This window comes from Ammospiza caudacuta, chromosome 17 (genome assembly GCF_027887145.1).
Source record: "Ammospiza caudacuta isolate bAmmCau1 chromosome 17, bAmmCau1.pri, whole genome shotgun sequence".
Taxonomy (NCBI): Eukaryota; Metazoa; Chordata; class Aves; order Passeriformes; family Passerellidae; genus Ammospiza; species Ammospiza caudacuta.
Genome location: NC_080609.1, coordinates 9,276,221 through 9,294,567, shown reverse-complemented (window position 1 = coordinate 9,294,567; position 18,347 = coordinate 9,276,221). Strand labels below are relative to the sequence as shown.

Here is an 18,347-nt window from a genome sequence, read left to right as displayed (position 1 = left end):
ACAGTAATTTGCAGTTTAAGTGACCAGCTAGAAAGCACTGAACAATAATTTGACAATTTGAGTGTAGCAGTTGCAAGAAGTAATTTGTGAGCAATCTCTAGGCTACCACACATCTCCATAAACCAGGCACTGAAAAATTCTTTATAATAAGCAGATTGATGAATCCCCAACCTGTGCTGGGCAGAATCATTCCCTGCCTGCTCAGGGCAGAAATCCTGGCCTCACTGAGTATGCTGAGTCCAGCTGACCCTGGTTTCACTCCATTTCCATGAGTAACTCTATTCTACCAAGGGTTAAACAATATTTACATCTGAAATAATTAACAATTGGCTATGTAAACACAATGTCTATATGGTACCAGCTATTCATCTGTTTTTTGAAGGATAGGATGTTGCAGTGTGTTTCCTGAGACCTTCCTGTCATGCTGAAAGCCTCCAGGGCTGATCTCCCACTCCCAAAATGGAGGTGAAGCTTGAAAAGGGGAACAGTGTCAAACAGAAATAGCACCTACTTAGTCTGTCAAGATGAGGAAGATTTCTACCCAGTGTGACAGGCATCGTGTGGAAAGCACAGAACAAACAATTCCTGCTGTTTCAAAAAGCCTTGAAAATAACTCTCAGTACAGACAGAAATGATGGAAGAGAAAGAATAATTGTAACTTGCTTTTCATGTGCTTTAACTGTGACATCCTAAATGCAATTGCTATGAGGTCAAAAATGTTACGAGAGGAGAATTCTTATCTTTTGTTAATTCCCTCACTCAGGGTAAGGGAAACACATAAAGTAAACACATTACTATCTCAACAATCCCCCAAAGCTTTAATGACAATGCAGAAAAAAAAAAATCAACAATATCAGAAAGGATTTCTCTCTTGACTGAATTTGCTTTAGTAAGATTGGGCTTATTTATTGATTGGGCTTATTTCAGGAGCAAAAGCCAAAGCCATAAATAAGCACACAAATTGAAATGCTTTTAGCAGTTTTGCCCACTGTGCTAAACGCTCAGGAGTTACCAAGGAACACAAGGAAATGTCACTCTCAATGTGATCAGTGTTTGTCACCTGTATCCCTGCATGGGCCACAGCAGAGCCATGGGCAGGGCACAGCTGCACTGGAAGGGCACAGCTGCAATGGGAGCACAAGGATGGGCTTCAGAGAAGGACACCCAGGTGACACAGCCACCAAAAGGGAGCCAGAGCTCAGAGATGCTCCTGGAGTTTCTGTGGCAGAAGCTGAAGTGCAAGTTGTTGGGGAAGATGAAACAGGAAAGCCTTATAAATATGATTGCCTGGCAAAAGATTTTAAGAATATAGAAACTATAAGTGAGATTGAAATGAAAGCAAGCTTTGAGATACCTCAGTTAGTGAACAACTGGAAAACAATGGTGTGGCCAGCTGAAGGTAATCCCCTTTTGATGAAACAATTCCCTCTGCTTGCAGACAGCTCCAAGAGTCAGAGCAGACCCTACAGCTTGGCAGAAGGGGCCCAAAGAGGAGATTTTAGGGTTTAAAATGTAACACAGAGTGGTAATGTAGTGATTCTTATAGGCTGTATGTAAATTCTATAGGACTTGTATATTGTACTAGATTGGTTAGTGAGAATTAGAATATTCAACAAAGAAGAAGATTTATTGTATTGTAACAGGAACCTTGCTCTCTACCCCTTTTACTCTCTTACCCTTTTAAGCTCTTACCCTTTTACTCTCTTTCCTTTTTTACTCCCTTACTCTCTCACCCTCTCATCCTCTCTCCCCCTCTCTTCTCTCGGGCCTGCTCTGAGCTGTGGCTGCAGGTCCCAGCAGGGCCCTGCACCCAGGCCCTTTGCAATAAACCCCAAATCCCAGCAGGGCCCTGCACCCAGGCCCTGTGCAATAAACCCCAAATCCCAGCAGGGCCCTGCACCCAGGCCCTCTGCAATAAACCCCAAATCCCAGCAGGGCCCTGCACCCAGGCCCTTTGCAATAAACCCCAAATCCCAGCAGGGCCCTGCACCCAGGCCCTCTGCAGTAAACCCCAAATCCCAGCAGGGCCCTGCACCCAGGCCCTCTGCAATAAACCCCAAATCCCAGCAGGGCCCTGCACCCAGGCCCTTTGCAATAAACCCCAAATCCCAGCAGGGCCCTGCACCCAGGCCCTCTGCAGTAAACCCCAAATCCCAGCAGGGCCCTGCACCCAGGCCCTTTGCAATAAACCCCAAGTGCCAGCCCTGGCTGCAGAGATCTCTGGTCTCTGTCCATCCTGACCATCCTACCCCCTGACGCACTGACACAAGTGATGGGAACAAGGAGCTCCACTGGAAGGATTTTTTGGCAGTCCATGTTTTCAAGGTGTGTTAAACACTTTTATGTTCAGAGTGCAGTTAAACCTGGGGCAGACTACTGCTGCCACACACGCTGGGCAATAAAAGTTTAGATCATTTACAGTGCAGCAAAAATGGTACAGCAATTTGAATATCTCTTTCAAGACACAAGTTCAGCCTGAAATATTACGTTCAATGTGTCCCTTCTCAACCAGTGAGATCTTTATGGAAGCCAAGCAGCCATGGCACTTAGGGTATTCCACATGAGATACTGTTGAAAGCTGATGAATACACACATTTATCTGGTCATTATTCTATCTCTATATGGACATGATTAGACTTTTCAAGCTTACAATAGGCGCCTCATATGCTATATAATATGTTTCTGCTTCTTTCATATGCAGTCTTCCCAGAATACCCATTTACTGCTTTAGTCCTAGCACATCTTTGCATTCTCTTTAGAAGAAATTTCTCCTGATTCTTTCTTCTTCTCTGCCTTTTTCTACACATTAACTTCCACTGGTTTTGAAAAGCTTTTCTTTCCACTTTCTCTCTTTCAAAGGAGAAGTCTCTGTCTCAGAGAAAGTCTTAAAAAGCCTCAATGTTTCTCAATATTTTAATGCTGCAGGCCAGGGAGCAAAATGAAAAACCCTGTGAAATTCTTTAGTTGTAGGAAACTTGCAAAGTCTATTTTTTGCAGTAATGACTCTACTAGGAATTGCCTTGTTTTGTCAACAATTCCATGCATTTCCTTGGGAGCATAAAGCTCAAGAGAGACTTTAAAACACTTCCCTGTGGGTTTCTTTACCCCACTCTTCACTTACACAGTATCTTTTAAGCAATACCAAAACAGCTTTCAGAAGATCAAAAATGAAATGGCTTCCTCTCACCATAAGGGAGGCCATAACTCAAATGTTTCTGTTTCTTTTTATATTAAATAAGCAAAACTGCAAATTATAGTATGCAGAATGCAGCATGAACCCACCACAGACAGACTCAATGATATTAAACCTGACATTTTACCATCTGTTTGTCTCCAATAAATGTCTTCTCTGGAAGGTTTCTTGTCTCCTCACCTCCTTTCTAGTGACTGAGGGCAAATGTGAGTCCCTTCTATAAAGGTTTTCAAGCTACCAAATCAGGCCACTGACCTTTGGGGACACCAGGGCCAACAACATCTGTGCCCCTTCAAATGGTGTTTCCTATCATAACCATTTTATAAAATGCCTCAGATGACAGGGCTGAAAATGAAGTGTGCTGCTCAATGTTCTTAGATAGCAATAAGATTCCTGATTATTTTACCAGTATCTCAATTTCCACCTCCTTCCTAATTCTGTCCTTGCCCCATAAAGGATGGCTACTACTTCAAACCTCCTCACTGGAAGCACCTTCCTGAACCAGCAGATGACCTTGCTGTATACACTAAGAACAAAGAACATCCTGCTTAGTCCCACGTCAAGACATATGGCTGCTTTTGTTTCTCTTTGCACTGACAGCTTAGAGCTCTGTTTTCCAAAACTGAGCAGAAATAAAAGCCCTACAAGGAGGTGAATTGTCAAGCTGAAGCTGTAAAGGCTTTATGGCTCCCCTAATGCTTAGCATAAAACACTAAGAACATTTGAAAGTTAGCTGTAATGTCTAAATTTTCAAAGTGCAGCCTCTTTGCAGAGAAGATGCATGTTGCTATTTCAGTCAGTACACTTCTCATGCAACTGTTGTGCTGAACTACTTCCAAGCAAAAAATAGATCTCAGTCCATGTGCTCCGGAATACTCAAGTGTTCTAAAAAATTTAGCAAAAAAAGTATGAGGCTGAGGGTGATTTGTGCCAAAGGAACCACCAAATATGTGACATGAGCAGCAGTGTGAGTGCTGCTAGGACGTGTGGTTAGGCTACTCCAACAGCAGTGACAATTAATCCATTCTTTCCCCTCGTGTTTGGGTAATTCAGCAGTGCAATACACAGCAGTGTTTACTGTAAGATTCATTTTCTAACTGACCACCAAACCCCCATCAATGCCATGCACAGCACACCAACAAACACCCTGTGCCACTGAGGCACAAAGGCATGTCTGAAATGGGGTGAAACAGATGTGTGCCAGCAGTGCAGAGTTTGGGAACCTGCCCCAGTCCTTTGGCAGCTGAGGTTTCTCCAGCCTCTGAGAGCTGGGATGGGATTGCGATGCCCTTTGATACAGGTCACCAACACCTCTAAAATTACCTGGAACCCAGAAACAGGACAACACAACTGCAAAAACAGCAGTAATGAGGAGAAAAAAATCAGCAGAAGAAAATGGGGACACATACCAAAATTTTAAGGGTCTTTTCTTTAGCTGTTTGTATTTTGCCTATGAGCTCAAGATTTCTCTAAGATCTAACAGCATCCAGCCTTCTCAGCATGTTTACAGTGTTTCCCAAATGACTGCTGAGGAAAGGTTTCTATACAAACCCTCCCCTCTTCCTGCCTGCCACTGAAGATGTCACATTTGACTGTCTTAATGTTTTATAATCATCCAGGTGCTGCTCCTGCCAAAAAAGAAAAAATCCTCTGCTATTCCAAATTGCAATAGCTTATACAACTACCAGGTTATTCACTTGCTTTTAATAGTCTAAGACACTGAAAATAGGAGGAAATGTGTTGCCCACTAAGCACTATGTAACAACTCCAGCCACTGTGTGCAATTTCATTTCATACATCCACCTCTGTCAGGAAATAATGCCTCCAGCTGAGTGAAGGAGCCATTTTCATGTCCATTCTCTTTGCTGAAGCCACTAAAGGAAAATCAGAGTGATGCACTTTTTCATGACTTTGGCATAACTAAAAGAAAACTTAACTCTATAAAAGGAAGCCTGATTTCTCTCCTTATTTGGCAGTAAAACAAGCACTGATTGTGAACATGGCTTGAATGCAAAGTACACTGTAATTGAGCTGTGCAAGCATTTCAGGTTGGAGATGGCACTTCTAATCTTTCTCTGTTGTATGATCCAAAGGCTATGATGACTTAAAATTAAGAGTTTTCAGTTGTTTACAAGGCAGACTTGAAAAGCTTATTGATTAGGTGCCATTATTCATCCACAAATTAAAATTAAAAGTATCAGCAAGGATTATACATTGCTTTCAATTATGTTTAGATGCTGTGCTCCTGTATTAGCAGTTCCCATGTTTTGAGAAAAACACCTTGGACCAGCTGAATCATTATTGTACACGGGGCAGCAGCCAGTACAGGCCAGTGGCCTCTCCCTTATTGTGGCTTCAATTCCTTGTTTTAAACAAAAAATTCTGTTCCAGTGTGTTTTGAGATAGGATATCCAAAGGGAGCTTTATTGCCCAATAAAATGGACACTGGCCTGTGTTCTAAAAGCTGTCTTTTATTTTTTTATTTTCTTAACTTTTTGCTGCCAACCCTTGAGGCTGTTGCTTCTCTTCCAGACCTTACTAAGCTCTTGGCCATGCCATTCTCTTCATGGGGTATTTCTTTTCCCCTGGGCTGTGACAGGACAAAGGAAAGAGCAAAATTTAAAAACTGGAAAAATTAGTAGGAAAAAAAAACCCCCATCCCTTATTCTCACATTGAGCAAATCACTGAGTTTAGCTGTGGAAATTCCCCAGGCAAAGGCCACAAGAGGTTGGGAGAACATTGCAAAGCAGCAGCACTGCACCCTTGTGCTCCCTGGGGACACTGGCTGCAGGACACGGTGACAGCCCAGGTGGGGCTCACCTGCCTGAGCTGGCAGGAGGCATTTCAGCCCAGAGGAGTTCCCCACTGTGACTGCAGGGATAAACCTGGCTGGTGTGAGCACAGCCTACACACCTGGGCACTCAGTGAAAGTCAGGAACTGTGTCAGATGGGAGAGCAGAGGGTTCACTGACCAGCTCAGTCAAGACTGAGTCACTCGAGCACTAAACATGAAATATCAGACTAGAAATCTTCACTTTAGATATTTCTCTCTCAACAGGTGGATGTGGAGCTGGAAATTCACCCACAATACAAACAGGGGATAATTACTTTTTGATCAGCTTTTGGAAACAATGGAATGGATTTTTATGCAAAACCAGCACTGCTCAGAGGTGTTTGCAGCTGCTGGCTTGAGTGTGTCTGCAGCTGCCTGGGCTGTGCAGGAGGAGGGAAGCCACTCTACCTCTCTGACAGAAAATTTGGGGATGTGCCAAGGGGTAATGTGAAAGGATCCATTCATCCAGTGGTCAGCAGTGGGAGCACTTATGGGACTCAGGGATTAGGGAGCCATGGCAGACAGGGAGGGCAAAGCTGCACTCATGTCCCAGATCATGTTCCCTGATGCACAGGGAATTGATGGTAGAAATCCAGGGAAAAAATTAAAACACAGTGACATGTTGTAATAAGCTAAAAGGTATTTAGCTGTTTATACAAAGAAAACCATTGAACTACTAAATCAGTTTGCTATTCCTGTGATGGAAGGACAAGTGGCACATTTGCTCATTTCATTATTAAATTAATACCGGCTTAGTGTGTTTAATTGATTTAAATTGTTCTGATCCAGTTGAAGTTGGCATGGTTGAACCAGCCTGATGTTGGTGTGTCATAACCCATTAGTTATTTTCCTTTGCCAGCTCAGGGAATTTGAGAAGACTCAGGAGCACCAGAGGAGCAAGGAGGCAAGAAACCAACTGCATTTTCCTGGCTCTTTCTCTGCTCTTTTCTCCACTAACTCTGCTGTCCATCACTATTGCCAGCTACAGCTGAGTCTGCCAATCACTCTGACACTGCATTTCCCAAACCAGAGACTCTCCTGTGAAAACTGTTGACTTGGCTTTAAATATGACTCCTCACAGGATTATTTTTTACTACCTGCTATAGAATTTGTGCATGCACAAGATGAATGCTCGTGAGGACTTAATTTAAACAGGAACATGACAGAATTGATAAATCTGGTGACAAAAGTAAGAATGGCCAAGAAGAGAGAGAGACTTGTGAGTTATTCTGCCATCGCTGTGCTGAACACATGACTCGGTGTGTCACATTCTCTGGGTACACTTGACATTTTACAGAATAAAGGGAAGACCTAGTGACCCAAGCAGAATAAAATAATATTTTTAGATGCAAAGCCACTGGGGCCCAGCATATGGAGTTGCTGGAAGTGCAGCAGGACTGCTGTTATGGTACAAAACCAGCAAAAAGGAGGAACAGCAAAACTATGAATAAAGAGGAAAACAGGACCACTGCAGTTAGATGGGAAACTTCTTTCATCTGCAGATGTTGTTAAAGCCTTTGGAAGATGCTGTTTGGTCACTGCTGCTCCCCCAAACCACAATGGAAAGTTCAAGTACTACTGATGAGTGGTGGGAAACACAGCACATTCCTTCTCCAAGACTTGTGCAGGGTGGTTGAAGAAGGATTTTGATCCAAACTTTGGTAGACTGTGACCAGCTCCAGCCACCACCCTCACTCTTAGTGGCATTGCAGGCTGCCACAGGCTCCCATAGCTGGGGCTGTGCCTGTGCCAGGCTGTGCTGCAGAGCTCAGCTAACCCAGCCTTGCTCACCTGGGGCCACCAGGTCAGTGCTGGGGTGTAAAAAATTGCCACTTGCTCACAAAACATCAATCTGTGCTGAGTCCACAGGGGGATGCCACATCAGAATGCTCAGAGCCTCTCTCCCCACAAAAGCACCTCTGACTCTGGGAAGGAGTCACTCTGTCCAAGAAACAACCATCAGAAAAGGGTTTCCTCCTCATTCATGTCTCTTTCCTGGACTAGGGATTTCTTCAATCAGGTGATGCTGGAAACTGTCCCCATACAATAATTCTCAGCGGTCTGGTTAAATGAAGGTGAGGAAAGGGCCAGCTCACCTTGCATTGTCCCTGCCATGGGATTTCAAGAAGTTCATGTCTCGGTATCTGGACAGGAATGCCACGAGTTGATCATTTGTCCTGTGAGAGAAAGAACAAAAGGGGCACAAATTACACTGTGAAAACCACTGTGTCCAGAGCCATTTATTAATTTCTTGTTCTCATTTAGGGACCATTCTCAGATTCTGAAGGAGGTGGTTCCAAAAAATACTTTCATCCTGCTGCTAAACTTCAGTGACCCCCTCTGCTCAGGAAAGCATACTTGGAAGGAAGCACAGCTTTATTACACCTTAACAAATTTCTTATCAACCCTTGGCAGGTATTTTAAGCTCTATAACAGAGTGTGCATGAAGTAATACTGCTCAACACTTCTTAAGTATGAAAATCGAGCTACAAGACGACTGCACTGATAGTTCCATTTTACATGCTTTGCTAGATATTTCCTAGGGAGTTTGGTTCAGCATCTATTGGCACTTTATTTGTTTTTATTGTGTAATACAGAAGAGGCCAAGGTTGGAATGCATAACACAGAGAATTTTGATGTAAAAAAGGCAGTATAATCAACAGGAACAAAGGAATTTAGAAGGTTAATTCCGATTAGTATGACAGGCAATCTGACACCAGCATTTTCAAAATTTCAGCTGACATGTCCAAGAATGTATTTACACTAGAGAGCTTTTGTGGTCTGCTCTTTCTTTAACAATGGAGCAAAAATATTCTCTATTTATCTAGGTCAGCATGTTTAGGAAAATTGAATAAATCACATTAAAAAGATCTTAATCTCCTGAATTGCATTTGAATCCACAACCTTATGGATACAACACCATTTAAGCAATGGTCTGTAATGAAGTTGGCAGCAGAAAGACTCAAGATAAAAGAGGTGTCAATATTACTGTATTTTGAAAACATTTCATTATTATAAGCCACAGAAAACCAAGTTAAACCTGAATGTGTTTAACTGCACAAAATGTGTTTAACTGCTGGGGTCAGGCTGCAACAACCTGGAAATGTTATCAGCCAAGTAAACTATGTTCATAATCTCATTGATATTATCTAGACCAAATGAATTATCTGTCAAGCAAGCATCCTCACAGACAGGGCCCTGAGATCCACCTCCTTTACTCCTGTGAGCTGCAGCACCTCCCAGGCTCAGACTCTGCATCTCAATTGGGCAAACTCAGAAACTGCTTTCTGTGTAGTAAGCTGTGCAGATTTTCACATTTGCTGCTCCACTGACTCTCCATCTTACTGGGATGAATAGGCATTTAGTGAATTTACTTAGCAATGCTTCCACATGAAATGGTTTCAATGGCTGACATCTTCGGGTGACTTTCTAGGCAAAAGCTGGCATGCAAAGATGATCTTTAGAAATATAATCAAGCTTGGAAGTGCTTGAGCTTTAATTTCCTTACAGGATAAAAATCAAATCAACCAAAGTAACAATCCACACCACTCAATAAAACATCATCCTTTCTAGATTGCTCACCAACCTGTATTTTGCTATTCAGCAGTACTCTACCAAGTGTATCAGGACTTGGGGCTGCCACACAAACTTCTCATTGCTTCTCTCTCAGCTTTTAAGTAATTCTTATAAATGTCCAAATGATGCTTAGCTCTCAAAGTAATCAATAATTGACCTTTTCTCTCTTCTTCAAAACACTGGAGGTATCTTGGTCCTACTTTGAATATTTTTAATTTTTTGTTTTAATGAACTCATACAGAGTTTTACTCCTTATCAATTAATATGCTTCGTTTTATGTGTTGACAACATGGAACTAAAACATCATAGGTCCATTTGGTAACACTTTCTAGTTAATTGACATTTAGATTTATGCAGTCAACCAATTCTATGCTCAGCATGGCACCACACTGAATTTCTATTAAGCTTTCATTCAAAGTGCTCCTTCTGGCCCCAACATCATGAGGATGCTGCACATCACCTTTGACTTATTCCATCAGAAGACATTAAAGAGAAAATCAAAGGTATTGAACACACCATCGATGTTAATGCATTTTTGTTCAAACCCTCCTCACCTTTCAGAAACCTTTGCCTTGAGGGGCAGATTTCCTAAATGCCTCTGGCACAGGCTATTTCCAGTGCCTCTGGCACTCCTTTGGACAAGGATGGAGACGTGGGCCTGCTTTTTCTCTAAGTAAGGCAATCAAAAGCTGAGATTTTCAGCTGAAGACATCACTGGGAGCAACAGCAACTCCACACTGCCAAATTAAATTCTGCCGTAGCTCCACAAATTTCAGGGATAATTCACTGAGCATAAATTTGGCACAAAATGTTTTACTAACTATCATGGTAAAACAGAAGGTAACAAGTGCAACAGAGCCTTCCTAAGAAGGAAATAAAGTCATGTGGAGAGGGAGGGTAGTTCATGCTACTGATTAAAAATACACTGATATTACATATCACATTCCTATCAGTTTCCCCAGGGTAACACAGCACGAATACAGAGTGAGGAAAAAGCCCTTCTGCAGTTGGTGCCTGAGGCTGGGCCTGATGGATGCATCCACACAGCTCTCACTTCTGTTTCCTTTTGCAGTTAAACTCACTTGGAGGGCAAGGCACCAGGGAGAAGGATTACTCAGCTGGGTACCTGTATCACTGTCAGGGAGGAGCATGGTGTGAGTGTAGAGAGGCTGAGAGAAAATGGGCATTTCAGGTGTGCAGCACACAGGGAGAAATGCAAAATGAATCCTCCAGTGAACTCCAGGAGTGGAGAAAGCTTGTGTGTGTGTGTGTGTGTGTGTGTGTGTGTGTGTGTGTGTGTGTGGGCTGCCACGAGAAGATGACAAGGGAATAAGAGTGATGGGAAACAAAGCATGTTTGAGTTCACTGATGCTGATTTGGGGCTCAGCAAGGGCAGGTCTGCCAGCTGGGATGGGGGTGCCCATCTTCTCCAGAACCTTGGTGAGGTACTACAGCCCCCTCCTGCAGCAGGGGTGACAGGGGCACTGTGCCCACTCAGCAAAGCTCAGCCCGGCCTGCAGGGCTGGGCTCAGGGATGGCAGCACTCACATGGGCAGGCAGGGAGGCTGCAAAAGGGACTCAGCCCCTGGCACTGCTCAGCTGGGGAGTGACTGAGCCCCAGGCTGGGACCCTGCTTGGGGTTAGGCCAAGTTGAGAGTTACAGGTCTAAGGGAGAGAAACAGGTGAGTCCTATATCCAGAAGGAAATTCAGAAGATATTGCCAAAGCAAAGCAAAGTCTGCTACCAGGGTTTCCTCATGAGCAGCCTGGCCTGGGACTGAGGTGTCCCAGGGTGAGAGCAGGCAAACCAGGCACTCAGCAAGCACCTGCTGAGCAAGGCAATAATTTCAGAATATGGCCTATACACTGGGGATTGAAATGAACAGCTGGAGGAGAAGCAGTGACTTTGTGTTTGCATTGTCTGTGCAGAGCAGTCCCTGCACACAACCACAGCCAGACCCTGTGGGCAAGAGGCAGTGCTGGTCTAGCTGGGTTTAAGCAAACCCTCCAACCCCAGTGACTAATCCAAGCAAAGAGCAGAGATGCCCTCAGTCTGCAGCTGTGAAAACAGATTAGGAAAGCCTTTGGAGAATATGAGAAAAGGAAATCAAGATATTATTACTTTTGGAGGATAGTGATGGTTAATAGAAATGTTCTGATTCAGCAAGGTTCTTTAACACATGGACATCTTGAAGGATGTAGGGAACAGCAGGCACTTCAATGGGGTTATTAATATGTCAAAACCTATCCAAGTTAATAACAATTTGGCTAAGTTAGATCAAAAGTTCAGAATCTTTTGGCAGCACACAGGTATGGAAACAAGATGGTTTGATTCCGTGTAGGAATCAGATGAAGGAAAGAGAGCTGCTCTCAGTTTATTAATTATTCATCTTGATTAATTTAGGGCTATCTAATGGCAAGTCTGCTGGCTGCTTCACAGGAGGAGTTAGTGCAGGGAGGGGATTAGCCCTGGCCATGGTGAGCAGTGGTGGCAGCAAACACAGCAGTAGCTCTGCCTGGTGTGGGGTGCTGGAGAGGCAGGCAGGGATTACAAAAGCAGGCAAAAAATTAATATATAGGGGCAAAAGTGTTTGGGAGAATAGGGCAAGGAGGCTAATGTGGTTTGAAGCAGCAATGAATGGCCTCTGAAGCAGGGATAATGAAGGCAAACATACAGTTAGAAAGAGATAAGTCAAAACTTTTACAAGTTCTCCCAGTGCCCAAAGCTTTGGTGTTTCCACTCGTTCCTGCCTGACTCATGCCCACAGCTTCCTTTCCCAGGACTCTGTGACTGTGTGAAGGCACAGCCCCACAGAGCCCAGACCTACAGCAACCCCAGCAGCTCTTTGCCATCAAACTGTTTATACAGAAGGAAAAGACTGCAGAGAAAAAAAACCCTGGAATTATGGGGCAAACTCACCTATTCAGAGTGATATTAATGGTTAATATAGGCTAAACACAGCTAAACATGCAGATGTGCACACAAGAGCCTGAAAGTGGAAGAACTGAACACCTTAAATTCTGCTACCTTCTTTCCAATAAATTCTTACAGTGATACTTGAGCTCCCTGATTGCAGGGAGTTATTAATTTCATATTCATTAAGGCAGTATTGCAGAGTGTTAGGGCATGCCATCACACCCAGCCCCGTGGCAGGAGAATTCCTTCAGCAGAGTTGCTCACCTGGCTGTTCCTGGCCGGGGCCATCCCTCTGTGCTCAGCCTGGCTGCCCAGGCCCTGCAGCACTGCAGGGCACACAGGAGCTGGGGAGGCAGGGGAGCAGCCCAGGAGACAGGGAAGGGGTTCTGCCAATTGCTGCACACACCTGCACAGCACCCAGCGCACTCTGAAAGCTTCTGCTGGGCCACAGCAGCACTCAGAGCATCTCCCACTCCAGACAGGGATCCTGACCTGCTCTGGTCCCTCCAGTTTGCACACATCTGGGCACGGCATATCGCCTTACAAAAGGATGCAGCAGACAAATGATTCAATAGAAAATAGCAAAAACCTACAAACCCTCCTCCTGGAACACTTACAGCAGGATGATCAACCACACAAATGCAGCATGAGAAGAATGTGGGAAAAGATTTGCATGTTCACCTTTCAGACCCTGGATGGAGAGACTGACCCTCTTACTGGTGCTCCCAAGTCCTCCTGCCTCTCCAAAGGCAATTTAGCACAAGGGGAGGCTCAGCAGAGCCTGACCCAGGCTGAAGTAAGAAAATAAACCCCAACGAGTCTGCCATCTACAAATGCAAAGAAAGGGGAAGGCTATACTTAGCCTTTGCTATCCATCACAGAACAAGGATTAGCATGGCAGGCCTTTCTCAGCAAAGCTGATTCCTGGAACAACAGCCATTCATAAAACAAACTATAAAAATGAGAACAGCAGATATGATTTCAGAGGCCAACTGCATGAGGAGGGCTCTGGGTGGCAGTTAATACCTCTGCTTTTACAACAGTGTTGTCTTAAATGGTTTGGTTTGTCTTTCAAGTCAGGCTTAACAGAGGAACAAGATAACGGAAGAAAACTATTGCCTCAGCAGCTCAGCTGCTGGAGCACTTGGAGACCAGAGCTGGGCTGGGAATTCACACCTGAGTATTTCAGTGTCAGCCTCCTGCCTTTGGGTGCTGCAGGCACTGATCTCTCATCACAAGGGATGAGCTCCTCTCCTCAGCCCTGCCAGTGCTGGGTGATGCTCAGGACATTCCATCAGCAACACACTCATCTTGGCTGTGGTTTCAATTACTGCCTCCCATTCAACCACTCTCTGTTTCCTATGGAAAAGAAAGGAACTTGCATAGTCAGAAAAGAGTGGAAGTCTTTTTTGGATGGCACACTGCTGAATAAACCTCTTCTAGTGAGAGTGCATAAATGCCTGGCTACAAAGGAGATCTGCTGAGAGAAAATAGAATATACTGCACTGTCTGCTTCCTGAGCCACTCCACATACTATTTTCTATAAATTCAAGGCTTCAGATGATATTTATAAAATAAATAAATAAGCCCACCGCTGAGAAGCAGCAGCACATGCTTAAATGAAAATCCTAAAGAGACCATATAAGAGAATTCCACCAAGGATTAATGAACAAATGTGATTAAAACTACCTACAGCTCTGGACTGCTGCCAAAACGCTGCCAGCAGTGTTTGATATGTAAATGCTTAAAACATTTGCTGTGTGTGCTGCCGTTGATGCAAAGACTCTATAGAGAGTTTCTCTATCTAATTAGAGATATTGGTTTAGCAAACTTTGGAGTCTATAAAACCCTCAATGTCTCATTATTCTTTTAAAATGGAATATTCATTTGTTTGGAATGTTTTCCAGCCATATCCCATGAAACCCTGAAAAGCCCTTGGCTAATGAAAAACTGCAGCCCAGCATCAGCTGATAAACCCTACAGCTTTTATGATAATAAAATTCTCACCACATGCACTCATTAAAACTTTGTAACATCGCTTTTGACTTTCTTTAAATATTCACGGGGAAAAAAGTAAATTACTCAATTCCCAATTATTTTATAGCACGATTTCAACACAAGCATTTAAAATCCCCAGGACCTTATCAAATACACCCTGCAATGGTGCAATCACTGTGTCCCTGATCTGGTGAAGCCCTGAACAGTGAGTGCTGAACTGTAGCACATTTGGAGCTCTCCCAAAATGATGCAACTTTCCCACTGTATTGTCATAAATTACTTCATGGGTCAGGGCCCACATGTCCTCGTGTCCAGAGCAGAATGTGCAAGGATTACAGCAAGGTCAAGAGCTGAGAGCTGTCCTTAAACTCATCTTGGATCTCTTAGGGGCACAAGTACATTTATTAAGGAGACTTTTCCAGGCAGGCCAATCCAGTCATAACTCAGATTGTCCATCTCCACCACAGATATGTCACCAACTCACCAATGTTTAACTCACTGGTGTTTATAAAACATTTTTACAAAATGCCCTCAGTCCCAGGAGTACCTTTGAATTGATCCCAGGAATTAATTTGTCTGTGACAATGACATTTTCTCAGCATCCCTGCTGCTGCAGTAAAAAGTAAATAACAAAAACACTACTCTGTAGTACCATTTCATGTGCAGCTCTTTTTCTCTCATTTTAAAGCCACCACAAGTTGCAAGTTACTATATTTTAGAGTAAAACTACAAAATACATTAAAGTAGTTTTCCTTTCATAAATCTAATTGTATGCAATTGCTAAGTCTAGATTATTTGTATGCTTAACAACAACAAATGCACTGAAAAATACTTGAATAACAAAAGCTTCTGAAGTACCCTCCAAATGTGCAACTGTGTAAGACCTGGTAGATATGAAAATAATCACAGAAAATTGGCTACGTGCAGGATGACTTATTCCCTACATAACCTGGTATTGATGCATGCAGATCAGAGGTATTTTGCTAAAAAGGAAGGGAATGTTTCACTCTGATTTGTTAAACAATTTTCTATTTATTTAAGTTTATGAATCATCAGCATATCACCGCCATTATTTATTTTTTCATCTTGCTAGCTCAGAATTTGTGTGCCTGACAGATAGCCTTTGCTAGAAAGGCCTATAAATGCCTATTTCAAATAAATATTTTTAAGTAAAGGCAGTGATGTGTGTCTAACTTAGATAAGGGCTAGAAAACTTGTTAAAGGCATATACTGTAGTAAAGCAAAATTCCTCTCCCACACACTCAGAAGAGATGTCAGTTTACTTGAACTGCAGGAAAAAATGCTCATTTTTATCAGTGCTGGCAAAAACTGCTTATCAAGCCTTGCTGGCATTCCCATTATTCAAATGTGGAAATTAAAATAATGCAAATCAGCTCAGAAAAAATACAGCAACGTGGGGTTTAGACTCTTCAACTTACACTCTGCTGTAAAATGCTTAGCATTGATAGAATCACATGATTACTCAGCATTATGTCAGCTCCAAACATAGACTCACAGAAATGCTTGATTTGAAAAAGACCTTTAAGATCATCAAATCCAGCTCTGCCAAACCCATCACTAAAACAGATTCCCCAGTGCCACTTTCCCAAACTAAGGTGCCAGCCTTCCACTAATAGCTGCCACTGACACCACAGTCAGCAACTTTCCAAGGTAGCTGTGCTCAGGATAAATGGAAAGAATTGTGATTTTCTTGGTAAAAAAGCACCAATTTGGTGGATGACACCAACAAGTCCAAATGTGAATGTTTTTAACCTTTTTCTATTAAGAGTGTAAGGACTGATTGAATGCAGTGTGGAGCTAATGAACACAAACTACCTGCTGACAGTTTGGCACAGAAAGCCTGTTTGAATATCACATTGTCAAAGGTCTATCACATTTTTCATTTCCATCAATAAGGAAGCTGAGTGTTGACGTAAATGATCATTTTGATGGACAGTGAGCAGGAAGCAGCCATGCACCTGAAGAGGTTACCTACACACACTGCTATTTACATTGAGACACATGTCTAAAGAGGATTCATGCCCAGAATTGCTAAATTTATTGAGGTTATTTACTTAGTTTTAATCCTGTAAGGGAAAAAAACAACCTCCCTTTTCAGCATTTTTCTATTTAAAAACTTTTATGACAATAAGGGCTTTCTCTCACTAGAAAAGAACATGTGGAGTGACAGAAATATTGGAAAATCCCCTTTATGCCCAAAGTGCATATTTGAAGAAAGCAGTACAAATTACCCATATTTTGTTCCTTAAAATATTTTTAGTACCTTCAATAGTGAGACAAGTTCCCTCTTGCAGATCCTTTAATCAACAAAAAAAAAACCTTTTTTTCAATCCTCTTTCCTACTGATAAGCACTATGCAAAGGACTTTATTCTGTTTTCATATCTGTAATTCTCCACAATCAGTGCAGTGCACTCAGTTTATGCTTGTGTAAGCCAGAGCATCAACCCAGCTCTGTGTTCCTGGGATAGGGAGTGGGAAATCATAACAAGGGTTTGTGGTGCTTCCCAGTTTAGAGGCTGTGAAAAGGTGTTGTTCCATGTAAATAGATGAACACCAGCACAGTTTTCCTCTCTCTCTGAGAGGTGTTCTGTCTTCCCCTGCCTGTCTCATGGTAGGCAATTCTCCATAGGAAAACTCCCCAAGCAACCATTTCTGTCCATAATGCCCCAATATTGTGTCAGAGTGGCAGCAAATGTAACTGCTGCCAATTACTACAGGACTTCTAAAGCTGCTGAAAAGTATTTACCAAGATAATTTGCTTTTCACAAAGTTGCCTCTGCCTCTTATTATTATAATAACAAACCATTCCATTTCCAATCACTGCCCCAGTGCAGGGATCAGGACAGAGAATTCCCACATTTAACTGCCAGGAACTCCTGATGGGCCATGGATCCCAGAATATCACTTGTGAGGATGCTGCACTGCAAAGAGTTAAGAAAGACAAGATTATCTTATCTCAAAAAGACATCTGAGTTCACTTAATATCTGCTGGAAAGCATCTGAAGAAAGAGAGCACTGAAATACTTGACTAACCAGCTGCTAATACCCAAGGATATTTAATTATTAAAAGTAAACATGATATAATTTTAGCTTTATAAAAGCACTGGGATTTTATTTGGTACAGAATGATGCTCACTGCTTTGTATTTTTCCAGTATTTCTCTGCTGCTGCATATTCATGTAGAACCTCATCTGCCTACACGATACATCTCATTTTGATGAAAACAATAATCACTGATTAAATAAGCAAGTGGAGTGAGCTTCAGAAATGATCAAGTTCATTACTCAAATTAGTGAGACTTTGTATAAAAAGAAAAAAATCTAGATATTGGGCTGAATAGGAGCTTTTTGTTTGTTTATTCCGTGTATATTTTACATTGCATGGTTTACATTCAGCAGTTTTTTTCACCATCTCTAAAATTAAATTATCAAGAGTTTTGTGCAAAAAGAGAAATTAAAATTAAATATGATTTAAAGCAACCATTCACTTCATCCAATTCACACATTCCCATGTGCATCTGAAATTTTATTTGTACAAGTCAATATGAAAAACGATTTGCTAATTGTTGAAAAATGGTTTGATGCTTGTTGAGCAATTACAATTAAAAATGCTCAGTTTCTTCCGAGAAAATGGGAAGAAAGAAACCTCCTTCACCCTGCTCCTGATGGCAGAGCTCTGCCTGGTGGGGTCTGTCAGTCTGGGGGTGCAGCCCTGCTGTCCTGCCACAGCAGAGACCCTGCAGCACCCCCAGCTGTCACCTGGGCCAGTTCCATGCCAGGGATGGATCTACTCAGCACATCCAGCTTGG

The 18,347-nt window shown here is 42.6% G+C and overlaps 1 protein-coding gene across 1 annotated transcript in view; it reads right to left on the bottom strand.

The window, feature by feature from the left end:
• XYLT1 (xylosyltransferase 1) overlaps positions 1–18,347 on the bottom strand; it is a 176,138-nt gene that overhangs the window by 34,306 nt on the left and 123,485 nt on the right. The window contains exon 5 of the mRNA XM_058816084.1: positions 8,124–8,204. Coding sequence (XP_058672067.1) covers positions 8,124–8,204 — 81 coding nt within the window. The remainder of the gene's footprint in view (positions 1–8,123; positions 8,205–18,347) is intronic.